This window comes from Theobroma cacao, chromosome 1 (genome assembly GCF_000208745.1).
Source record: "Theobroma cacao cultivar B97-61/B2 chromosome 1, Criollo_cocoa_genome_V2, whole genome shotgun sequence".
Classification (NCBI taxonomy): Eukaryota; Viridiplantae; Streptophyta; class Magnoliopsida; order Malvales; family Malvaceae; genus Theobroma; species Theobroma cacao.
In genome coordinates, this window is record NC_030850.1 from 11175081 (window position 1) to 11202235 (window position 27155).

The 27155-nt window shown below is 35.3% G+C and overlaps 1 protein-coding gene and 3 long non-coding RNA genes across 4 annotated transcripts; all 4 read right to left on the reverse strand.

Moving 5' to 3' along the window:
- Positions 13611-16164, reverse strand: LOC108661920. Its single transcript, XR_001927810.1, has 3 exons — positions 15839-16164; positions 15545-15748; positions 13611-14317 (listed from the first exon to the last, which is right to left on the reverse strand). It is a non-coding gene; the product is annotated as an uncharacterized LOC108661920 (long non-coding RNA).
- LOC108662296 lies at positions 17524-19159 on the reverse strand. Its single transcript, XR_001928196.1, has 3 exons — positions 19118-19159; positions 18385-18458; positions 17524-17564 (listed from the first exon to the last, which is right to left on the reverse strand). It is a non-coding gene; the product is annotated as an uncharacterized LOC108662296 (long non-coding RNA).
- LOC108660967 lies at positions 20155-22308 on the reverse strand. Its single transcript, XM_018116157.1, has 2 exons — positions 22275-22308; positions 20155-21709 (listed from the first exon to the last, which is right to left on the reverse strand). Exon 2 carries the CDS (start codon positions 21701-21703, stop codon positions 20342-20344), a length of 1362 nt encoding a protein of 453 aa, XP_017971646.1. The 5' UTR covers positions 21704-21709; positions 22275-22308; the 3' UTR covers positions 20155-20341.
- On the reverse strand, positions 22305-23936 carry LOC108660968. The gene is made up of 3 exons (XR_001926770.1): positions 23897-23936; positions 23164-23237; positions 22305-22344 (listed from the first exon to the last, which is right to left on the reverse strand). It is a non-coding gene; the product is annotated as an uncharacterized LOC108660968 (long non-coding RNA).

Below are 27155 nucleotides of genomic sequence, written 5' to 3' on the forward strand. Positions count from 1 at the left end.
ACAAATTATTGTTGTTTTCAAAATTTCAGTGGGGTTCCAATTGTGCGATATGTGATAAAACACTGTGGTTAGTGGGTGGATGGTATTTACAAGGGTGGTGAGTCACGAATGCTGGGAGTTAGGAGTGATTTGTCGTTTGTGGGATTGATGAAGCTGGTTGAAGATGTTGTTGGGGTAAACTCAGAAATTGAAGAGATTGAGTTACATGCATTGATTAGTACACCCAGAGAGCTATCACGACCAATTATCAAGGACAATAAGGATGTTGCATTAATTCTGCTAGAACAGAGGAATGTTCCGGTTGTGTATGTCAGCATTAAGAGACGCCAAACAAATGTTATGTCACATGAAGAAGCTGAACAACATGTTAATTAACTCAATCAAACTGAGATATACAATGCTTCACATATACCATAGTATTCGGTCTGTAACCCACAACAATGGCAATTGACGTATGCATAAGAGTTTGTGCAGCCCGGTAGACACACGACATTCATAGAACAGTTGGCTGCACAATTTCGATCAGGATGTGCATCGAACCAATTAGTTACTTGTGTCCAACAAATGTAATGATCGGGTGAAACTGTACAGGGTGTAATGGCATTTTCAAATGAGAATGTAACACTTGAGGACAACACTACGACGTTGGAGGGTGACACTATGACGCTCGAGGATAATACTGCATCTGATGTGGGAAATGAGGATTTGTTCTCTGCCGGTGAAGATAAATTTGATGACAATTCGGATTATAGGCCTGATGAGAGTTCAGATGAGGATTGACTTTATGATAGTGACATTCCAATTTGCAATAATGTTGAAGGTGAAATGGAACCTGTTGGAGGTGTTGATGTAGGAGATGTTCAGTGTGATGACCCCATATACAATAACCCCATCGTTGATGAGAACGAGATTCGTTCCCCTAGTACATTGCTCTATGACAGTTATCAAGAAAGGGAAAATGTAGGGATATCTCGTACGTGGGTAATTCTAGGTACAGAAAGGTTCTCTTTCCAAACAATTACAATTGAGGAGTCGACATGTGCCGATGATCGCTTATACAAAGGAAGAATATTTTCCTCGAAGGTCGAGCTGAAACGAGCTTTGAACATGTTGGCTCTAAAAGAGCAGTTTTGGATAAGAGTAAAAAGGTCATGTAAAGCTCGTTATGAGGTTGGTTGCAAGGACAAGGCATGCAAGTTTAGTGTGCGTGCAACGAAGTTACCTGAAAGAGGAGAATATTGACAAGTTCGGACGTTCCACAAAGTACACACGTGTATTGTAGATGGTTTGCAAGGGCGATTTGCAATTACGAGTGCGAAGATAATTGGTGAACTTATGTCACACAAGCTTCAAGCTAATGGAGTAGCATTGAGACCTAAAAACATAATTGGTGAGATGAAGGTTTAGTGGGGATTGGAATGCCTGTATGGTAAGGCTTGGCAAGCGAGGGAGTATGCAGAGAGACTTGTTTTCGGTACTCTAAAGGAGTCATTTCAATTACTACCCTCGTATTTTTATATGTTGGAATAAGAAAATCCTGGCACAGTCATTGTAATGGCTACTGATGAGGCAAGAAGATTCAAATATTATTTATGGGCATACGGGGCTTGTATTTAGGGATTTAGGGATGTAATGCGTCTTATGGTTGTAATTGATGTAACACATCTGAAAGGCAAGTTTAAGGGTGTTTTGTTTGTCACTGTACGCAAAGATGCGAACGAATGTGTATATCCAGTTGCGTTTGGCATCAGCCATGTTGAGGACAAAGACTCGTGGACGTGGTTTCTTAGCAAGCTGCGTGATGCGATTGGTTATCCTGAAAATACTATGTTCATTTTTGATCAGCATCTCGGTATTAAGAAAGCAATCCAAAATGCATACCCAGAAGCACACTACAGTTTATGCGGGTACCACTTGAAGAAAATCTTTAAAAACAAGTTCAAGTGTGACGACGTTTCTATGATTTTCACCCTTGTTTGAGATTGTTATAAGGTTTCTGATTTCAACAAATATATGAACTAGCTCAAGCAGATGCACGCGAGAGCCCACGCTGACCTTATGAGAATAGGCCTTGAGAGATGGGCACGTACCTATTTACCGGTAAGGTGATACCAAATGATGACATCCAACATTGTGGAATGTGTTAACTCATACTTGAAGCATGCAAGACAAATGCCAATCACTGTTTTGATCGAGTTCATCAGAGACATGTTCCAATGTTTGTTCCATGACCAGTACGAGGAGGCCGTCAAGATGACCATGCCCCTCAGCCCTTGGGTTTCCAGGTAGTTGAGCAAATGGTTCAGTGATGCACATCGCTTTGTAGTTAAACCTATCAATTGAGTGAAATTCGAAGTTAAAGATGGGAAGATGGATGGACTTGTAAACCTGTCCACGAAGACGTGTTCATGTTGTGAGTTCCAAATAGATTTCTTCCATGCAGCCATGCCATTGCAGCAATAAGGTCAGAATATCTTTATTTCTTATTTGAACCCTATTTGACATAGTATTTACATTGTGCTTGAACATTAAGTTCATTGTATTTTTCGGTAAATGAAAACATGAAGCCATTGAATTTTGCACTAACTACTACAAGACAACCATTTTGGTGGAGGGTTATACGGGGTCCATTCGCCCGATAGGGCATCCTAGTGAGTGGGACATCTTCCCTCATGTGAAACAAATTGTCGTCTTGCCACTACCTTGGCGAGGCTAAGCGGGAAGACCTAGGAGGAGAAGGATTCCATCGGCCGGTGAAGGCAATCGAGCACGGAGATGTTCACAATGCAAGAGGTACGAGCATAACAGACAAAATTGCTCATCCCCATTTGCAGTTTCATCCATAAATCTGGCACCATCTCCAAGTCAATCGGCGCCTCTACAAGCGCGTCAATCAAAAACATGTTTAAGTTGCAAACAAATCGGTCACACACGCAACAACTATCTAATACGAAGGACAATGTCTGAAAACGTAAGGTATCTTGTGGATGAAGACAACTTGTCAGCCTAACTAAATGTGTAACCCATGTGCAATACCTTTGTCATAATTTGCTTTTGCAGTATCTTACATTCATTCATATTTGATTTGTGTTTGTTAGTTTCCTCTTGTAGATAAGTCTTTATTTTTTTTATTAATTTTGCAGATATATTATTTGAGTATTCATTTAATTTTGTCCATAGTTTTGAACACTGAATAGACTTTTGAAGTCCTTATACTGTTACCATTTTCTCACATTTTATTACGACTTGTATTAAACAATTAATGATTTAATTTAATTCCTTTATATTTCATTTGATTTAACCTTTTATATTCTTACAATCAAATCTCTTAAGAGATATACAATTAATTCATCTAACTTTAGTAGTTTTCTAAATTCTAATATTCAATTTGTTTTTGTAATTTTTTAATTACAACGTTTATTTTATCTTATTAATACCTCCATATAAAACTTTAAGCCAATCACTTAACAAATGATAATAATATTGTACCAAGGAGTTTACTTCAAAGGATACAAGTATAGAAAGAGAAAATTTTTGACTAATTAAAAACATATCATATGAAATTTAAGATTAAAACACATGACTTGACCAAACAAATTAAAAAAAATTTATGGATCATCCAATCAAATTTCATCTATGAATCATCATAATTATTTTTTATTAAATTAAAACATTTTAAAAATAAAATTGAAATATAAAGACGAAAATGAATGAAAAAATATATTATGCTAAGCTAATAAAAGAAATGCCACATGGTATTCTTGATCATCTGGTGTGGGGGTTGAGATTAGGCTATAATTGGTAGATGTCAATGACATCTTGTGGTGACACGCTGAGTGGAAGCAGATACTAGGCGTGACATGTTGAGTGCATGCAAATTTCTATGGTGACATGTTGACTTCTCACAGTATTGTGGGGTGACACGGCACGCCCCAATTGTGATGGCACACTGAGTGGAAATAGATACTTGGCATGACACGTTGAGTGCATGTAGATTTCTGTGGTGACACGTTGACTTCTTGCAGTATTGTGGGGTAACACGATACGCCCCAATTGTGGTCACACGCTGAGTGGAAGCAGATACTTGGCGTGACACGCTGAGTGCCTGTAGATTTCGGTGGTAACACGCTAACTTCTTACAGTACTGTGGGGTGACACGGCATGCCCCAATTGGGGTGACACACTGAGTGGAAGCAGATACTTGGGGTGACACGTTGACTTGTTCTAGTATTCAGGGGTGACATGCCATGCCCCAATAAGGTGACATGCCATGTGGTCGCAGTATTAATTTAAATGCACTGTGTTTGAATTGAGAAAGAAAAAGTAATCTATAAAATGTATGAATATTAAAATTAATAAAATTAATTGTATATACAAAAAAAATGTACAGACAAGCACCGATATGTTTAGGTTTCACTCTCACAACTGTTGAAAAAAAATTTCTAGAGCGTATTGGCGACGCATATTTGCAATCATATTCTACTTAACTCTGATCGATTCTAATTGCAAAATATTGTCAATGTATCCTATCATGAACATACCGCAGCTGATACTATCATTCTATCGATGCAATTTAGTTTTTGGCAAATGAATTTCCAATGGCATCGGCGTCGAATCTCGTGTCTTTCGACATGTTTTGTTGAAATAACCGGCTTGGTGGCAAATAATTGGCATAATTGTCATAAGAGGTGTCATTTGAGCCACACGCACTCCGTTGTCCTTAGCATCCAAAGTTTTTGCAGAGTCCACCACCTTGATAGTCCATTTCACCAAATCGATCTTTGCTACCACCCAATGCCCACCCACATTGCAAGGCGCGAGGATGAAATCGACATCTTCCCATTTTTTGCTGTATGTTCGGCTTCTCACCCTCCATGTACCCTCGCAATTCATCTGGAATTTCCATAGTCGATTGGGTATCTTCAGTTGGAAATGTGGTGTGTAGCATATGGATGGTGTCCTATGAAGCATGTATACATTAGCTTACACTTAATACAATAAAAAACTTAGTATTTTCAGAATTTAAAAATTTTAAAATAAACTTACGAAGAATATCGTGTCAACCACACATGCACGGGTAGTGTACAACTTCAACTTTGGCCTTGTCATCCGCTTACAAAGTACGCTGAGGCATGCATCTATATGTTCACTAGTCATTTCTTCTTTAAGATCCTCTAATGTTGTGAAAAAGTCAACCCCTTGATCCCTTAAGATTCCATGTTACGCCTACATATGTAATAGAATGAGCTTGGAAAGCCTTGGTGGATTAATGTTTCATTAAAAAACAATATTTACAATGTTATTTATGAGCTTACCTTGTGTACTCGTCTTCCTTGAAAGCTTCGTACGCTTTAATCATTGTGTTATTTACATCCCGACGGCTCACTGAGGGGTCAACGTATGGGTTTGCCCTGTATTTGCTCACCATTTTCACCCGTGCTAGCTCAGTTGGGTCTGAAATTTGTGCTGCACGATGATGGACATCCAATGACTCTGGTGACGACAACCGTGAGCTATTTGCTTCAGGAGTGTTTGGAGGAAGATGGTCCTTTATTGCTGTTGCCTTCACTATTGCATCGGCTTGAGGAAGATACTCTCCTTCAACCACAATTGAATGAAGGTCCCCTTCCCTTCCCTTAGATGCATCGATAACCGGATTGGCCTCAGGAACAAGGTCTACTTTAGCACCAGCAACATCATCGTGAATGTGCACACTAGGTTCATCATGGTGCCCATCATCAGCATCATCATGGTCCTCACCAGAACTGTGAGATGAAAGATCATCCTACAGAACGAGACAAATAGGAAAATCTGTTAGCTCATATAATACTGCAAACCATAAACCGAGAACAAAAAATAGAGCTACACTTACTAAACGTAAATAACCAATTTTTGAGTGAAGATAGAATAACGTACCTGTGATTTCAGGCCGTCTAGAATCCAAGCAACGACATGGTCTTCAAACGTCTGTATCTCCAGAGTCAATGATTGAATTGAAGCCTTCAGCTCCGACATGTCTTTTTTGTACCGGTGCATGATCTGTCGCAGTTGACGCTTCATGACTACTCCGTCATTGACTCTTGTCGAATGGGTCAACTACAATAACATATATTATTATATTATTCAATAATCATATATGAAATTGTTGAACATTACCTGTTAGAACTTAATATCCTTATCGGCGGCTCGTTACCACTTTGCGGTTGAGCAAGATCGATTAGTGGTTGAGGAGCTGTGGTCGCCTCCCTTAACTACAATAACAAAAATTAATGTGTTACTTGATAAACATATGTGGAAATGTTGAACACAAACTGTTAGAACCGATCTTACCGACAGGTCGTTAGCATTGTACTTTTGAGGATGACTTCTCAGTGGTTGAAGAGTTGTCGTCGCATGGTCCAACTGCAAACACATATATGTTATTCGATAATCACATATAGAATTGTTGAACACAAACTGTTATAACCGTCCTTACTGGCTCATCGTTAGCACTGTGAGTTAGAGGATGACCTATCGGTGGTTGTGGAGCTATCGTCGCATGATCCAACTATAAACACAGATATGTTATTCGATAATCAAATATGGAATTGTTGAACTCAAATTGTTAGAACCGTCCTTACCGGCTCTTCACTGCCAGTGCCATGGTCGTCACCTTCTTCCATCAACTCGGGGATCGACAGCTCATTGATGATAGCAGCGGTGGTGCGCCTTTGCTTCATGGAACCAATGGCTCTTTTGTGCTTCAAGTTTCTCCTTTTTTTCCCTCGCACCTAAGCTTCAGTCCCCCCGATCCTCCATGTGCCCTATTGGCACGGATTGGTGGCCCTCAGATAACGGGACATCAATGTTCACAAAATAATCCTAGCTGGCCTTATTAGGGGTAGGCTCTAAGGTCTCCACTGCCCACAACTGTAAAATAGGGATTGTGATTAAATTTTAGGAAAAATTATTATACAAATTCACAGTAAAAATTAGTAGCTGTTCACTTACCTACTGAGATGACTCTAACATCTCAACTGCCTTGTAGAAGTCTTTTAGCTTCTGGTTGCATTGCCATCTGCACATGCTTGGGTAGACATTGTCCTTCGGAGCAGAAGGGGCAATTATCTTTTGTAAGGCCGAAATCGCCTCCATTGCCTAAAACTGTAAGTCAAACGTAACCATTATCAGACTGTAAATGATAAACGATTGCAATCATAAATTATTATGTCAAAAGGAAAATGAAAAATGTTACGTGATAGTACATGTATCATCCACACGAATTTGTAAATGTTGTACCGTAAACGATCCTTTTGCACATTTGAAGAAAGCACTTCAAACCCCTTCAAAAGGCAGTCCAAGGTCAGCCTCCAAACATAGTGACCCCATGGTAAGACATTCCAAGTGTCGATGTCCTTCACCAACGACAAGAGCCAAGGCGTCACCTGTCTATGGTAATCTTGACCAAATAAAATGTTATTTGCGATCAAGATGAGTGCCATCTTGGTTGCGTCTGTCAGTAGCTGAAAGTTACCCCCGCAAAACGTATCAAGCAAGGCTTGTAGCTTAACGCTCTGTTGCCCATTCCAGTATCACGCATGAATTTCGTCCGCAACAACCTCATACGGTCGTGTGAACACATCGGGCATTCGACCAAACTTCAGTCCGGTGATAAAGCAGAACTCTTGCTTTGATATGCGCACCTTGGTTTTGGCCATGGCAAACCATAGCTTATGCTGCATTGAATCTGTTACAGTGATTCGACGAATCATGATGTTATGTAGGAGACTAGCGGAGAAGTAGCCTTGTGGATATACATCCAGCAACATTCTGAAGCACGTACGCTTCACTGCATCGTACTCCCTTTTCTCTTGGAGAGTCTTGTTGATGTAATGCAGTTGCGACCACTTACAGTGGGTGTTAATAGCGACACTGAACGCCCACTTCTCCCTCGGAACAATAAGCAAACTGTCAAGATCCTCATACTGTCTGGACTGCATCTGCAAAATATGGCACACATGCACGAGTGAGTTAACCCATGATGTGGTAACACGCCATGCATATAACGTAAAATGTGGTAACACGCCATGCATATAACGTAAAATGTTGTAACACGCCATGCATATAACATAAAATGTTGTAACATGCCATGCGTATCAAGTCAAATGTTGTAACACACCAATGCTGACACGCCAATCACTATAATTACTGTGTCTTTACATGAACTGGCATAAAATACCCATGACATGTGACACGTCAATCAGTGTAATTACTGACTCGTTACACGAACTGCCCTAAAATAACCAATGTCGTGACAAGCTAAAAACCCTAAAAAGCAACTTCACCCACTACACGCCATATCTGTTGTAGTTCAAAACTTTGGTACAACCATAAAACCGCGAAGAAAATAGTTTAAACATAACAATTGAAAAAGATTGAAAAAACACAAACATATACACAAACCCAGCAAAAAATTAATGAATAGAAGAAAGTTTTAAAAGTTTTATTTTCAGACTGATTGACTTTTTCACTGATAACTGACATTGTTGTTGTGGTGTCATCAAGCTTCCAAAGAAGAAAGTCGAACACTATGGTATCTTTGGGAATGAGGAATGAGGAATGAACCTCTTCACACAGACGTTTACGATTTCTGAAAAATATTTAATTAAAATGAAATGGCCTTACAATTTCCTCTATAAATATTCATTTATTCATTTAATTCATTTAGTTGAAGTCGAATCGAGTTCCTCGTTATTTGCCTGCTTTTTTTTCCTTTTTCGAACCATGTCGTGTCACCCATAAATTGTCATGCCGTGTCACACACTCTAAATCCTGCTATGTCACGAATCTCCATGGAGTTTGACAAACTTTGAACCTTGCCGTGTCACAGATTCCCTCCATGGCATGTCACAAACTCTTAACACTGACGTGTCTCAGATTCCCTCTATGGGGTGTCACAAACTCTGAATGCTGGCATGTCACAGATTCCCTCCATGGCATGTCACGAACTCTGAATGCTGGCGTGTCATAGATTCCCTCCATGGCGTGTCACAAACTCTAAACCCTGCCATGTCACACATTCCCACCATGTTGTGTCACACATTCCCAATATGCCATTTCACAAACTCTAAACCTTGCCCTGCCACAGCCTTCTCACATATTGCCTGTTGTAGCACGACCATTTCGTACTTTGGATTCACATCTTTCTCCTTTCGATTCACCACCGTATCAGGGATTTCTGGTTTCACATCATTCTCCAAGCTTTCAAATTATCACGACTGGTTCCTCGTTTGGTTTAATATCACTCTTCTCCTATTATCTGAATGCCATGTCCCAAATCTCTGAAAAACCATCTCATGCAACACTATTTTGTTTTGCACAAGTTTCGCAAAAAAAAAAAAAGATGTTTTGCACAAAATTAGATGTTCGCAAATTCTTTACATATTTATTTTCTCATTTTTCGCTTGTTTGAGAGTGCGCGTTAACGAAGATGGCTCATTAAGAGCATTTTTATCCCCAAATCTATTCTCGTGACTAAAAATAGTTAAAATTATCTAGAAACTTATTTACAAAAACACGTTATTTTTAAGGGTTAAAAAATTTTTTTTTCTTAAAATATTAGCTATTCTTGCAAGAGGAAAGCCATCCCACTACAAAGGTTCTTGGAGGTTAGTTGCAATTGTAGCAATGTTAATTGAAGCATCATTCGAATATTCATATATCTAACAAACCTTCACATTTTGAAAATTTCAAATATATTTGATGCAATATATTAGAGTACTTGTATATATTTCTGAAAATGGTGTGGCTTGTTGACTAGCAAGCATTAAATCACGAGTGATTGATATATATCTTACGATTTCAATATAATTGACTCCATATGTTATAGCAAAAATGAGTCATGGTGCAAAACAATCAATTCTGGCATTATAAGGTTTTTGCAATTCGGCAATAGTCTTGCAGAGGTTACTTTGAATACAATGTTTTGATCACGAAGAATGAACCTAGAGCCACCACCATGAAGACCAATTACATCCAGCGAAACAGAGTTTCCATGAGTCATCAGATGCTAGAATCCATGAGACGCGATCCTCCAACATATCTTGGTTATTATGTAAGATTTGTAGTGAAGAACTTGTTATCAAAAGATGGTTAAAGTGAGCACTCATAAGCAATATATGACCTTAAGAAGGCTAATGATTTTTACAAATCCACTCTATGAACATAATTAAGGAAAAAAAAAGTTATATATGATAAGAGGTACATTGGAATGGCAACAAATTAGGTCAAAATACAATATCCAAAATATCGACACAAAATTTTTTATCATATTGATTTTAGTGAAGTATATTTCTTTTTAGTTATGGCAACAAATAAGATAATTAGTTTTTTTTCCTTCATAATTTACAAAGACCAACTATAGGATTTTTTTGCAATCTAGTACAACCAGCTATAATAGGGATTGGTGGTCAACATGTTGATCTAGCACTATTAATGAGTAGGTTTTTCTTTTGGTGCACCATACTGAACTTGTAAGTGACTAGATTTAGTTACATATACTCTAGATGGGAACAATCAATGAAAAATGTGAGGATCTACTGCTATAGCAATCAGATCAGTAGTCGAGGATTATGTATGGAATTGGCATATAAAAAAAATTAATGAATAGTGACTTAATCATAAATCACGAGCGTCAAAGATGATAAAAAATATAATTGGCTATGTTAATTTTGATAATCTTTTTGGGTAAGGACATTCTATGTAAAATGTTTATAATCTTGTTGATATTTGATAACATCACACTTGTACATGAACATTTAAGTTAAGTACAAGAAATGGTTTTAACATATTGTTTTGTTACCTGCCCAAGATTTCGGTGGTAACAATTTGTACCCAATTTCAAGTGCAAATACCTAAACTCAAGGAATCTAGATGAATTACCTTGAGTAACAAATAGGGCAATGTGACAAGTAGAATAGGAACAGATAACCTGTTTTAGCAAAACCTCAATATCACTTAAAGTAAAAACATTATTCTCTCAGATGCAACAATGATGATGGATGAAGATCCGTATGTTTAAAAATCTCCCTTAGATTTAGAGGTTCCACCTAGAGGTTCTAGTGGATACACATGACAATTATAAATAATAAGTCCAACCTTGCAACAATACTTACAGCCAATCATGCAACAATCAGAAAAGTTGTGACCTTTTTGGCGATAATTCTTACAGAACTTAGCTCCAGACTTATGGTTTGATGGCCTAGAATGAGTTGTAGTAAGAGCAACGGCAGTTTGTGAAAATTTATCAAGGCCAAAATGCGTCTCCTCAAAAGTAGTTTCTTAGACAGTAGTATCTAGTGTCAAAAGTGGCATTCAATTAGCAATTATATATTGACAGCTTCATATTCTGGACGAAAATCTTTAATAACTCGAATACGATGAAGACAATTCTTATTGATTTTAACATGAGTAAATTAATTCCAAATACGTTAAACTTGGGTAAAAAATTTGATCATTTCTAGGTTGGATTGTTATTTGAGAAGTAGTCCACAACTGATAATAGTGAGCTAGTCTAGAAAATTTATATCTAGTGGCTTGAAAATCCCAAATCACTTTCCTTGTCACAAAATCAGCAAATTGAATGTGACTAGTAGGAACAGAGGTGTTAATAAAACCACGTCAGGATATGATGATTTTTGCTATGCTAATCTTCGAGTAGCAATCTCATCAACCCCACTTGTAGGTTGAACAATGTCCTTGGTGACATTGCACCAAAGTTTGCATCCAATCAAAAAAGTTCGGATCCATAGATTGTAAGAAATTACATACTTCTCATATTTCCTTGTATATAATAGTACTATTGAATTTTATAGTTGTTACATAAATAAGAACTTATTTTTTTAAAAAAAAAATAAACTTAAAACAAGATTAGAATAACATTTTAAAAATTAGATTCAAATAGGTAATCAATCACACTTAAATAAAAAAAAATAATGACGACTCCATCACACATCGAGTGATTGGATTTTCAAACTTGTACATTAGGACATCGTTCATTAAATTGTGTTTTCTCACAAAATTATTTTAACTATGGATCACATTTGAATAACATTAAAAAATAAATTACAAGAACTTTTATGCAAATAAACTTTAAGTTAATTTATTTATTTTAAAATATATAAAAAAATAAATAGTAGAATATTATTTATTTATTTTTCTTAACTTAATTCTCGCTAAAATAATCTTAACTTAATGTATATTGGTCCCCTCACTTTTAATCTCGGCTTTGTCCTAAGAAGATTTGAAATAATTTAAAAAGTTAGGAAAGAAAAAAAAAATCAAAATTTTTAAGTCGTGAATTAAATAAAAAATTAAAAAAAAATCATAAACTAATGATTAATCTACATTTGGAATTCATTGTTCAGCCTTATTAAGGGTGCTATTGTGACCTTTCTATAAAGTCAATCAACTAAAGTTAAAGGGTTTTACAGTAAGCTGATACACCTCCAGCACGTAGGTGACATTCGTTTTTTCATTTCCAGTTATCTTCCCCTTTTTTTTCTTTTACTTGTCTTTCTTGTTCTCTTTCCTTCACATGCTTCCCAACCTTCCTACCCTCCCCACTAGAAATTAATTTAAATAATTATACCTTTTCTTTATTTGGTATTCTAGTTGTTAATATAACTAGTGGAAAAGCTACGCAGCAGGTTTATAGAATTTTATAAAGACTTATATAGATGTATTTTTCACAAAATGTATTAGGTTTACGAAATTTTATAAACTTTGATGTTGATTGTAAATGGATAGTAAAAAAGTATGCATCAACGGTAAAAATTGTGGGTGTTCTTTCTAAATGTGTTATGATGAAATCAACATAACTAAAAAGGAGTCAAAGGAAAAGAAGAATGGAAGAAAAAACAAAAATCCTGTGATGCATTTGAAATTTTCTATGAAAAGCTGGAAAAGACCCTCCCTTTGAAAAAGAAAACCGAAAACATACGTTAGATTGGATTCACCTTTTTAAAAATTGTGTATCATTGTTATCAATTGTGAATATTATCATTGATATAATAAAATCAATATACTTTAGTTCTTGATGACTGATATTTAACATGTCTATAAATAACATTTGTGATATAACTGACGCCAAATATAAGATTCTAACAATATTCAACGCAAAGAAGTCAGTATATTCTTTCAATTTAGGAGTATACTGCTTTGTAATTAACTCAAGATTTTTGTTTTGATCATCCATAACTGCATAAAGAGACTGGTTCCATAATATTGTTGCTCCTTAATGAAAAGCCAAGTTGCTATCATTATTTTTACCTCCTCCTCTGTCTCATTATTTTACCTCCTCTAAACAATTTCTAATGGTAAAAAAAATGAAGTAATGAATTTGGTATCTACACGAGTACAATGACAGAATATTTTATGCCAAAAAGTTATATATATATATATATATATATATATATATAATAAAAAAACAAATTGCACTGGTTTATACTTGAAAGAGTTTTCATGCATTTATATTGAACATACATACCACAACTTCTCAATTTACGAGCATTTAATAGTAAAAAATCTACATTAGAAGTATTGCTGAAATCCCAACAATTCATAATAGGAACCATAAATCTAAATACATTAGCAATCAAGTAACTTCAAAGACTGTGATAAATTCGCTGAAATCCCTATATATTTCCGAAACCTCCGGAACCTAGCTAGTGAAAGCCAAGCATGAATGAGCAAAATGACATGTGATAAATTTGCAGCTAATCAAGTAACTTCAGAGACTTCAATTATAGTTAGAACCTTATCAAATTTCTTTGCTCGAATAAAAGCTTTCATGACCGTGCTATAAGCAATCACATTGGGGCTAATACCCTTCAAAACAATTAGAAAATCAAAATTAGAAAAAAAGTATCCCGAAAGATTAATTAATGGGGGAAATCAAGAGTCCTACATTACGAATTATCATGCCTACCCTAAAATGAAAAAATAAAGACAAAACAAAAACACTAATTCACCCATATCCATGCATAACATAAAGGGCTCGCACTCTCTTATATGGTGGTAAATAGATAATGCCTCCTCATGTCTCCCAGCTATACCAAAGGCATTGATCAACACATTCAGCATCACAATGTTGGGTTCAAAGCCTCTTGCCTCCACGATTAAAAGAATCTTAACTGTCTATTCACAAAACCTCTACAAAACAAAAAGGTTTATAAACCACGCATGGAAAACGAAATTTCATCCTTTTATCCAATAAATTTTATAGTCACCAACTTGAACTTAAACGTAGTGACTCACCAAAGAATAACCATGTTGTTTGCTGAAAAACATAGGAGAAAATAGTTAGGAACAACAAGATAATCTTAAAATTGTAAAAAAATCTACAACAAAGGTGAAATAAAAACACTCATCATAGCCGCATTCTTTTTAACAAATTAAAAAGTAGAAGAAAGAGAGAGAAAAAGTTACTGGCAAGCAAGGTACCACGACCATTAAAGAAAATTCATTTCATGAGGCCAATATTCTCAACTGCTTCCCTTAACTTATTGCTGATAAGAAAATGAATGTGTACATACATAATTAAGAAAACAGAAAAGCATATTTTAAACATAAGAGATGAATGTTGGCATATATGGTGAAAACCTAATCATTCCCACTGAAATCACCTGCTTACATTTCTTGTTGATTCCTATATGTATCAAGTATTTTGGATTACCCATAATCCTCCCCTTGTCTTAATTTTACATAATTTAACATTAATAAAATGATTTAGTTATACATATGACTAATGTAGACAATGGGTTCCTAGATCTTCCACTATAGTAAGGTCACAAATGAAAGATGGAATTAAGAAATTGACTCATAATTAGGAAACATCCATTTGCATCAGTTCTGCATACATGCCAGTAACAGAAGTTGTAAATTTGGGCAAGAGAGATTTAGTCAAATAATCGAAAGGTTAACCTACACGGAAATGAGAGAAAGAGGACTTCCTTTCAATATGATTTAGTTTCGGGTGGGAAGGGATTGAGGAGTTAATGTCAGAAAAGCAGTGGAGAATAATATTTGAAATCAAAATCTCGGATTTGAGAGTAGTTCATGAATCTCACAGGCACACTGAGATGTAATCTTCCCTGATTTCATCTTAAGCTTTTGTCTAACCACTAAAACCTGTCATAAGTCTAAAAACTCAAAATTCCATAGTTTTATAATGTCATTTGGGTGATGTTAATAAAAAATATAAACTAAATCAAATTGCTTAAGTTACTAAACAGAGAAATTTATGTCATGAGTTCAGCAAAGCATATGATAACCATAACCAGAAACAATACATACAATCAGTTTAAATTTTCTGAAAAAAGCTTCTGAGCTTTATTACTTCAATCAAGTAAACCCATCAAGTCATTCCCTTTTCTATTAACTAAAATTCAGCCATCAAAACATCTTAAAGACGCTAAAAAGTCATCACATTTGTTATTTGTAACAATTACACTACAAAAGTAGTAAAATTTTTTAAAATAACAACAATCAAGAAGCCAAAACAAACCATTTTAAGGTCTTGTTCGGCATTAGTGGAAACAAAGTCTCGTTCTTGAAGCTTTCCAGGTAGGAAATTCTTCTTCTTGGAAAGAGTTTTAGTGGGCTTTGACAAATCCAACAACAACTCAAATATGAAACACAGTATGATGCCTGGAATAATGTTTTCTGGTCTGAAACTCATCCCTAGTAGTTCTCTTTCCTACTTCTGCAGCTGTTGATATTGCACCAAAAAACCAATTAAAAAAAAGATCTTGAAAAAAAAGCCGACTCAAAAGAAACGAAAATAAAGAGAAAGTAATACCAAGTAAAAAATAGCCGAAGAAAGTAAAAAAGAAAATGTCGTTGCTCCAAGTTCTCCTCTCCCGTTTTCTTCATGCTTTCTTCTTTCACAACACAAACAACTCATTTTTCTGCAATCTAGAAGCTTCTAGCTTCTCTCATTAATCAAATTTGCCTCGTGATTATCACCGTCACCATGCCCAAAGAAATCTACATGTCAAATGTTCAAAATGCCCATTGTAAAAGACGTAAAATGACCATAATATCATCGACCTGTCTAAGCATGAGATGGCAAGCATGGGCGGAAGGAGGGAGGTGAGGAAGAAAGGAGAAAAAATAAATTAAAAAGTTGAAAATACCCTTCCAACATGTTAAAATATCAAAGACATATGTTAGATGTAAAAGATATATGTAGGTAGGATTCATTATACTTTAAATTTAGATTTTTGAAAAGTTTGGTGAAAAATAATATACATTGTAATATTTTTTTCATGTTCATAACTTTCAACCCATTGATATGCATTTGTAAAATCGATTAATTTTATTAAAATGATGAGCAAAAGAAAAGATCAAGAAACAAATTAAGAAATCCAACGACCAATTACATTAGTAACTAAGATATTAGTTATTTCCACAGGAGGATAGTCATCCCAAAGCGAAGGTTCGTCAAGTTCAGTTGAGATTCTAGCAATGTTATTTGCAGCTTCATTGGAATATTCGAATATTTGGCGAACCTTCACACTTCGAAAACTCTTAATATATTTAAAGCAATCTACCAGAATCCTTTGACATATTTTTGAAAAAGGTATGGTTTGACCTACAAGCATTCGGATCACGGTTGATTGATCTCCTTCAATTTCAATATAATCGACGCCATACTTTATAGCAATAATAAACCCACGGTGCAAAGCAATCAATTCCGCCATTATAAGGCTTCTGCAATCTTTCAGCGGTGTTACATAGGCTGCTTTGAATATGCCATTTTGATCACGAAGAACGCACCCAGAACCACCACCATCAGGACCAATACATCCAGCGAAATTGAGTCTCCATGAGTCATCAGATGATGGAATCCATGCGACGTGATGCACTGGCATATCTTGGTTACTCTGCAAGATCTTATTTGAAGAATTTGTTATCAAAATTTATGGTGTCAAGTAAACTTGAGATAAAATATGCTTGAAATGAGCACTCACTAGCAATATTTATATACGACCTTAAGAAGGCTAATGATTTGTCCAAATTCACTTTATGAACATAATTTTGGAAAAAAAGTTATATATGGTAAGATATTCTTGCAAACAATAAGAAATATGTCACGACCCGGAACTCCCATTGAGCCCGTGACAACCGCCGCGAAGCCTCGATAGACATTCTTCCCCCGAACGCCTTTCGAGACCTCGCAAGGCTTTTGTACCAGTTTTTCCATTCCTCTCTCTCTTTCCTTTCTTTTTTTTTTTGAATAATAAAATAAACTAAAATATAATTAAATATTCTATTTTCATGTAAAACAATATATATATATATATGTATATTTTTGAAACATCAAAAAAAATTAATTTTCTGCACATAAAATAAAATAAATTTATACATACTATAACATAAAAAACTAGAGTATGCAATTTAAATACAATGACACGTGGGCCCCCAAATAACTGAGAAAATTTAAGTTTATAACCTTGCTTTCTAGGATGCAACTCCGAAATTTACTTCTCGATGCAATTGACAGTCTACTGCCTATTCTGAGCCTGAAAAATGTATAGGAAGAAGGGGTGAGATTATAAAATCCCAGTGAGTAGACAAACATCATCAAAATAATCTAAAGCCGAGTAATAGGAGACAATTAAAATAATTCATCTCAACCCATATAAATAATTGGATTTCATCTAATTACTCAACATGGCTTATGCACTTTTCAAAAACTTGGCCCTTGCCAAAAATCCATTCTCGGGGATACCTCGCGAAAGCATCTTACCGAGACCGCCAAGGCTGTTTATTGTCACACACACAAACACATTTCACCTCTGACAACACAGCCGTTCCTTGGCGTTGGCTGAGTCCCAGTTTCACGTGGTGGCCAGCGTGAAGTGTACTCAAATCCTACCTCGGGAGTTATCCTACGCGCCTCTCCAATCGAGGTAAGCTCAATAATTGGGAACCGTGCCCCTCTAATTAGGCTGGCCCACGGAACCCCCGTCACTGCAGTGCCCACTTTATAATCCACCAACCAATAAAATCACAATAGTATGACATGGCTCACTTAACACATTCAAGGCAAATCAAAGCAGTTCACATATTCTTTAAATCATAAAAATAACCAGTCATACCCACATTTATCATAAGCCATTTAATGTAAAATCATGGATAAACAACACAATCATAGTATAGGTCTCCAATTACTCTATTTTTGAAATCATTATTAAATTTTCAAAAATTTTATAAAATTATTTTATAAAATCCCATTTTCCCATAAAACACAATAATTTTCCAATTAAACCATTTTTCCATAAAATCACACAATTAAATAAATCTACTCTAGATAATTAAGACGATAGTAAGTTTACTCACTGTACTAGGAGTAGATATACTCCTATTCTCGGTCCTCGGGTGTAGTCTTTTACCCGTATCAGATAGCTCACCACCTATCCACAATACATGACACAAAAAATTCAATAATTTGTGTCAAATCAATATATATTATTTCAGGCTCTTATCCATGCGTATGCACTAGATAGGGTGTGAAATGTTTGGACAATCGCTTAATCACAGTGTCCGACCTAACTCGCCTATACACGGTGTAAATTTCTAAAATCTCCAATTCAACTCCAATTCCATCCATTTCAATTTCAATTATCCAATTATATCCACAATACCTCAATGACTATGAATGTGGTCCAATTTATCAGTTCGGATCACAAATTACGCTTTTACCCCTAGTGGGTAAAAATTTCAATTTTTTTGCACCAAAAATTCCCATTTAATTTCCAACCTCATAATTCATCATTTTTCCATCTAATTCTCTTAAAATAAAGTCAACCTCATCCTCACACACCATTGGCTAGATTCGGCCTAGAGAAATTCATGGAGAAAATGAATATTTTTCTTGTTGTTTTACTCATAAACATGCTAAACTAACACTAAACACTAACATAGTTCAAAATCAAATTAATCTAACAACTTTCTCTCTCTAAACCCATATGATCAGATTTGAATCCATCATCAAAACACATAATTTAACCATGGAAAATAAGGAGAAATGCATGGAAATGATAAATCTTAAGCTAAGCTTGAAAAATCATACCTTTAAACACTTGATTCCTTGAAAAATCACACTTTTTCTTTGAATTTTCTCACTCTAGGGTTTGTTCTTATTTCTCTCTCTCTCCTGCTGGTTTTGGCTGACCCTCCCAATGAAGAATTCTGGAATTTTCAAGCCTTTTAATAGGCTTAATAAAATATTATTATTTTATTTACCTTTTGAATATTTTATTATTTTATTTTTTTCTAGCCATCTTTTTGACTTTCTTTTTCTACCACTCAATCCTCTTCACTTATCCATGTCTTCCATGAAATTTCTAGACTTTTCCAAAGTTTTGGTGGAGTAAATTTTTAAAAATTACACTTTTACCCCCGTAAAGTGAAAAATTACATTTTTACCCCAAAAACTGAAAAATTGCCCATAGACATATTTTTCATCCCTTATACTCATACCATTCTCCAATTTGTCAAATGTGATCTAAATTCTCTCAAAATCTCAAAATTTATCCGTGAGTGGAAAAATTACGATTTTGCCCCTAGATAGTGAAAATTTTGATTTGACTCCAAATTGATCCTCGAACTCCGAATTACCATTTTGAGTCATCCCTGAACTGTGAAACTCTTAATTTCACCTTAAAATTCCTATTTGAACTAGTTCGAGGCTTAATCGACTCAATGGTACCATTAGGGGCAATATCGTCTTTTAACAATTTCTCGAACTTCCTAAATATACAAACATTCTATCGAGCATGTAAATGACGTAATAATTATTTTACAAAGCAGGGTTTGACAACACTACCCCCCTTAAAAAAAAATTTTGTCCCCAAAATTTCACTTATCAAACTCCAAGAAAAGATAGGGGTATTAGCTTTTATCCAATATTCAACATCTCATGTCATCTCCTTCGTTTGAGCATTCTTCCACAATCCTTTAACTATTGAGATGTTCTTTTCGTTGCTCTACCTACATCACTCATCATACATGAAATTTAAATCTTGAACCACTCAGGATCATTCTTCACTTTAGTTACCCATATTACTAATCCCTACACATGTGGGGTTGCACTTTCATTCTCATCAATGCCTCAAAGATTCATCTTTCATGTCTTATGCATTTCTGAACTCCAATTTCCACAATACATTAAGAAAATTCCATAGCGATATTTTACATAAACTCATTTATTATATTATTCTTAAAAGCTTTATTTACACTCTCAGAACTTAGTATTTACATCTCTTATCATTATCTTACATTTCCACCTAACTTTTCATTCACTTTCTCTAGGTTGGACTCGTGCTTCATCTTCCATTACCGTAAAAACTTTTGTTGACGCACGAGTCAGTGGTTTGGAAGGTGGGTATACTGGGGTGTTACTCTCCACATCAGGCCGGATAGCTACTCCCTGTCTCGGTTGTGCTCCAGAGGAATCTCTCATCTGCAAGTCCGTACGAGTTGATGAAGATAGAGCAGCTACAGTGGCCTGTCCTAACTGTGGACAATTAGTTCTAAAGTGACCCGTCTGGCCACAATGAAAACATCGCAAAGGCCCCCAACACACCCCGCCATGAAATCTTCCACATTCTCTACATCTATCAAAACCTCCGAAACTTTTTTCAGAAGTAGTCACTGCAGATCCGCTGAATCTCGGAGGCCTCTGCTGCATTTGTGAAAATGATGGTCGAGAGGATGTTACCGAAACAGAAGGAGCACTCCCTGAAACAAATGAGCCTTTGCTCCTCTTTAGTGGCTGACTGGAGGACATATTCGGATTTTTCCTTTTTGCCAACTCAGCTCGCATTCTCCTATTTTCATTTGCGAGCTTCTCAGCCCTTAAGGCCATTTGTACTACCTCTTTATGGGGCTCCCTACCTGTCACAGTCATTCGCTCTCTTATCTCATTGCGGAGCCCTTCCTCGAAATAATCGGCCTGATCCTGTTCAGTCCTCACTAAATCAGGCACATAAGACAACAGCTCGTTAAATTGAGTCTCATACTCTTCTACAGTTAAATTCCCCTGCTTCAGACTCAAAAATTCTCTCTTCTTCTCTTTTTGATGGAAATGGGTATAATATTGACTATCAAATTCCCTCAGAAAGTCTGACCAAGTTAGGAGAATAGTGGAACGGGACTTCACCGAATTCCACCATGTACGGGCTCTCTTCTCCAATAACCTCGTAGCCACTATCAGCTTCATCTCATCCTCCAATCTCATATCAGAGAGTGTCTCTGAAACCTGATTAATCCAATCCTTAGCTGCGGTGGCGTCCAACTCACCCACAAAGGACACGCAACCCAGTTGTCTAGCCTCCTTCAGCTTTTTAGAAATAGAGACATCATGTGCCAATGGAACTGAAGGAGTAACTGGTGGCACTACAGGTGGGACCTGACTAGTCTGAGCTTGACCAGCCATTGCGGTAAAGAAGGCTGCCATTGCCTGGATTACCTCAGAAGACACGGCAGGAATGCCAGTAGGTGGCGGAGGAATCTCTACCGGTTCAGCAGCAAGTGTTGCTCGAAAAGGAGACACAGTCGATTCCTCTCCTCTAAGGTCTGGCTGACCCTGCCTAAGACGACCTCTGCCCCTCCTAGCTGATCTAGTAGGGAGTGGGCGCTCACGTCGAGGAGGCATGGTAATCTAAAAAGGAAACGAGGCAAGTTTAAGTAATCTCAAACTCTACATACATGCAACTCTACCTAACCCAACTTAACTTAACCTAGTTTAACTCAACCCGGGGCCACACAGTGCCAGTGTGAATTCTTAAAATAACTATAAAAATCAAAAACTTTAAAACCATGCTTTGTTAACCAAAAGCTCTGATACCAATCGAATTGTCACGACCCGGAACTCCCATCGAGCCCGTGACAACCGCCGCGAAGCCTCGATAGACATTCTTCCCTCGAACGCCTTTCGAGACCTCGCAAGGCTTTTGTACCAGTTTTTCCATTCCTCTCTCTTTTTTTCCTTTTTTTTTTTTTTTTGAATAATAAAATAAACTAAAAATATTAATTAAAATAATCTATTTTCATGTAAAACAATATATATATATATGTATATTTTTGAAACATCAAAAAAAATTAATTTTCTGCACATAAAAATAAAATAAATTTATACATACTATAATATAGAAAACTAGAGTATGCAATTTAAATTACAATGACATGTGAGCCCCCAAATAACTGAGAAGGTTTAAGTCTATAACCTTGCTTTCTAGGATGCAACTCCGAAATTTACTTCTCGATGCAATTGACAGTCTACTGCCTATTCTGAGCCTGAAAAATGTATAGGAAGAAGGGGTGAGATTATAAAATCCCAGTGAGTAGACAAACATCATCAAAATAATCTAAAGCCGAGTAATAGGAGACAATTAAAATAATTCATCTCAACCCATATAAATAATTGGATTTCATCTAATTACTCAACATGGCTTATGCACTTTTCAAAAACTTGGCCCTTGCCAAAAATCCATTCTCGGGGATACCTCGCGAAAGCATCTTACCGAGACCGCCAAGGCTGTTTATTGTCACACACACAAACACATTTCACCTCTGACAACACAGCCGTTCCTTGGCGTTGGCTGAGTCCCAATTTCACGTGGTGGCCAGCGTGAAGTGTACTCAAATCCTACCTCGGGAGTTATCCTACGCGCCTCTCCAATCGAGGTAAGCTCAATAATTGGGAACCGTGCCCCTCTAATTAGGCTGGCCCACGGAACCCCCGTCACTGCAGTGCCCACTTTATAATCCACCAACCAATAAAATCACAATAGTATGACATGGCTCACTTAACACATTCAAGGCAAATAAAGCAGTTCACATATTCTTTAAATCATAAAAATAACCAGTCATACCCACATTTATCATAAGCCATTTAATGTAAAATCATGGATAAACAACACAATCATAGTATAGGTCTCCAATTACTCTATTTTTGAAATCATTATTAAATTTTCAAAAATTTTATAAAATTATTTTATAAAATCCCATTTTCCCATAAAACACAATAATTTTCCAATTAAACCATTTTTTCATAAAATCACACAATTAAATAAATCTACTCTAGATAATTAAGACGATAGTAAGTTTACTCACTGTACTAGGAGTAGATATACTCCTATTCTCGATCCTCGGGTGTAGTCTTTTACCCGTATCAGATAGCTCACCACCTATCCACAATACATGACACAAAAAATTCAATAATTTGTGTCAAATCAATATATATTATTTCAGGCTCTTATCCATGCGTATGCACTAGATAGGGTGTGAAATGTTTGGACAATCGCTTAATCACAGTGTCCGACCTAACTCGCCTATACACGGTGTAAATTTCTAAAATCTCCAATTCAACTCCAATTCCATCCATTTCAATTTCAATTATCCAATTATATCCACAATACCTCAATGACTGTGAATGTGGTCCAATTTATCAGTTCGGATCACAAATTACGCTTTTACCCCTAGTGGGTAAAAATTTCAATTTTTTTGCACCAAAAATTCCCATTTAATTTCCAACCTCATAATTCATCATTTTTCCATCTAATTCTCTTAAAATAAAGTCAACCTCATCCTCACACACCATTGGCTAGATTCGGCCTAGAGAAATTCATGGAGAAAATGAATATTTTTCTTGTTGTTTTACTCATAAACATGCTAAACTAACACTAAACACTAACATAGTTCAAAATCAAATTAATCTAACAACTTTCTCTCTCTAAACCCATATGATCAGATTTGAATCCATCATCAAAACACATAATTTAACCATGGAAAATAAGGAGAAATGCATGGAAATGATAAATCTTAAGCTAAGCTTGAAAAATCATACCTTTAAACACTTGATTCCTTGAAAAATCACACTTTTTCTTTGAATTTTCTCACTCTAGGGTTTGTTCTTATTTCTCTCTCTCTCCTGCTGGTTTTGGCTGACCCTCCCAATGAATAATTCTGGAATTTTCAAGCCTTTTAATAGGCTTAATAAAATATTATTATTTTATTTACCTTTTGAATATTTTATTATTTTATTTTTTTCTAGTCATCTTTTTGACTTTATTTTTCTACCACTCAATCCTCTTCACTTATCCATGTCTTCCATGAAATTTCTAGACTTTTCTAAAGTTTTGGTGGGGTAAATTTTTAAAAATTACACTTTTACCCCCGTAAAGTGAAAAATTACATTTTTACCCCAAAAACTAAAAAATTGCCCATAGACATATTTTTCATCCCTTATACTCATACCATTCTCCAATTTGTCAAATGTGATCTAAATTCTCTCAAAATCTCAAAATTTATCCGTGAGTGGAAAAATTACGATTTTGCCCCTAGATAGTGAAAATTTCGGTTTGATCCCAAATTGATCCTCAAACTCCGAATTACCATTTTGAGTCATCCCTGAACTGTGAAACTCTTAATTTCACCTTAAAATTCCTATTTGAACTAGTTCGAGGCTTAATCGACTCAATGGTACCATTAGGGGCAATATCGTCTTTTAACAATTTCTCGAACTTCCTAAATATACAAACATTCTATCAAGCATGTAAATGACGTAATAATTATTTTACAAAGCAGGGTTTGACAAAATAGGTCAAAATAAAACATTTTAGTTAAAATGACAGCAAAAAATAACGGTTATAAATTTATTACCATATTGATTTTAGTGAAGTAAATCTATATATATATATAGTTTTAATAGCAAATATGATAACTAGTTTTTTTTTTTTTTCATAATTTAAAGAGACCAACCACAAAGTTTTCTACAATCTATTACAACTAGTTGTAATAGGGATTGATGGTCAACATGTTGATCTCGCACTATTAATGAGTAGATTATGCCATTAGTGCATTAAATTGACATTATTAATGAGTAATTATGCCATTGGTGCACTGAATTAGTCTTGTAAGATGGGAACAGTCAATGATATATGTTAGGAACTAATGCCTTAGTGTCATGGTTTACACCAACTTGTAAGGTATTGTCTACTTTGGCTCGACGAAGACTAATAGTTTTGTCCCACAAAAGGTGCTTTACAAGTTGAAGGTGATGTGAACCCATAAATACCTAGTCTCGCTCTAATACACAGTCAATGTGAGATTCATGACTCCCATCTAAGACTATAACATCCTCCCTTGCCTCCATGTTGGGAACTTTTCTTCAATGTGGGATTTAAGGCTGCATTCTTGGACCATTTATTCTCTTTGATGTAGGATTCAAGGCTCCTCATTAGAATCGTGACATCTTCCCTCACTTTAACAAAAGCCCACTATCCTCCATGGTACACTGCTAATACCTTTAAATTTCGTTCTAATACCAATTGTCATAGTCCACACCAAACTAAGAGGTATTGTTTGTTTTGGCTTTGTTGAGCCTTATGGTTTTTTCCCACAAAAGGTGCCTCATAGGTTGAAAATGGTGTAAACCTTTAAATGTCTAATCTCACTCTAGTATACAATCAATGTGACATTCATGACTCTCTTTTAAGATCATGACATCTTTTTTTAGCTCCCCGTTTGGAGTTTCTTTTCAATATGAAATTTATGTCTCTCAATTGAGATTATATATTCTCTTTAATGTGGGATTTAAGACTCTTCATTGAGATTGCGATTAGCAATTTGATACAATAGTCGAGGATTAAGTTTGGAATTGACATATTAAAAGATAGTGAATAGTGACTTGACTACAAATCACAAGCATAGGATATGATAAAAATATCATTAACAACGTTAATTTTGATGATCTTTTTAGGTAGAGACAAGATTGAAATTATAAATAAAATGTAGAGGTAAAATTGTCTCGAAAACATAAATGAAAAAATAAGTAAGAATACAACTTTTGAGTTAAAAATAATAACAGTAAGAAATAACAATTATAAAATTTATCACCATATTCATTTTAGTGAAGAAAATCTCTATTTTTTAATATTGATAGTAATAAATAAGAAAACTACTCCTTTTTTCATTATTTAGAGAGACCAAATACAAAATATTCAACTATCTAGCATAGCCAACTCTAATAGAGATTAGTGGTCAACATGTTGATTTGTCATTATTGACGAGCAGAACATCCCATTGGTGCACTAAATTCTTCTTGTAAGTGATTAAATCTAGTTAAAAAAAATTCTAAATTGGCGCAGTTGTTGATATGGTTATATCATTTATCCAATGATCTAATATCACAATAACCAGATCGAGTACTAGAGAATTAGATTTGGAATTGGCATATCACATGTTAGTGTATAATGGCTTGACCATAAATCTCAAACATTGGAGATGATTGAAAATGATCATTAATAACTTTAATTTTGATGATTTTTTGGGACATGACAAGATTGATATTATAAAGAGAACATGCAGGTAAAATTGTCCTAAAAACAATATAAGAAAATAGCTTATAATACGACAATATTTTATTTAGGAAAATAGTAAAATAAAAACAACTATAAAATTTATTACCATATTGAATTTATTGAAGTAAATCTTTATCTTTTACTTTTGATAGTAACAAATGACATAACTACTTCATTTTTCATAGTTTAAAGAGACTAACTATAAGATATTCTATTATATAGCACAACTAGCTATAATATGGATTGGTGGTCAACATGTTGATTTGTCATTGATGTTGATGAATAGAAACATTGGTGCACTTAATTGCTCTTGTACGTTGGCATAGCATACAATGGCATAGTCTTTGATAAGATTATTTCATTTATGCAAGAATCTAATGTCACAACAACTTGATTAAGTATTGAAGAATTAAATTTGGTATTGGCATATAAAAGAATTAGTGAATAATGAGCTAACCATAAATCACAAGCGTTACTTGACCGTAACATTGAAGATGATTGAAAATGATCAATGAAGACCTTAAATTTGATGATTTTTGAGCAAGGACAAGGTTGAAATTAATACGGAGGCAAAATAATTTAAAAACTGTAGACACCAATTTTATCTTGTTTTATTTATTTATTTATTTTTATTTCATTTTATTTCAGTTTTATCATATTATTATTGTTTGGTTTACAACCCAAATTCGGCTAAGCACCTGGACCTACAACCCAAAAACAGGTCCAATACGGTAAAAATGATAT

What these genes read in the sequence shown, in the direction of transcription:
- LOC108660967 (XM_018116157.1), bottom strand. Translation starts at nt 21,703, where the DNA reads ATGCCTCCTCGACGTGAGCGCCCACTCCCTACTAGATCAGCTAGGAGG.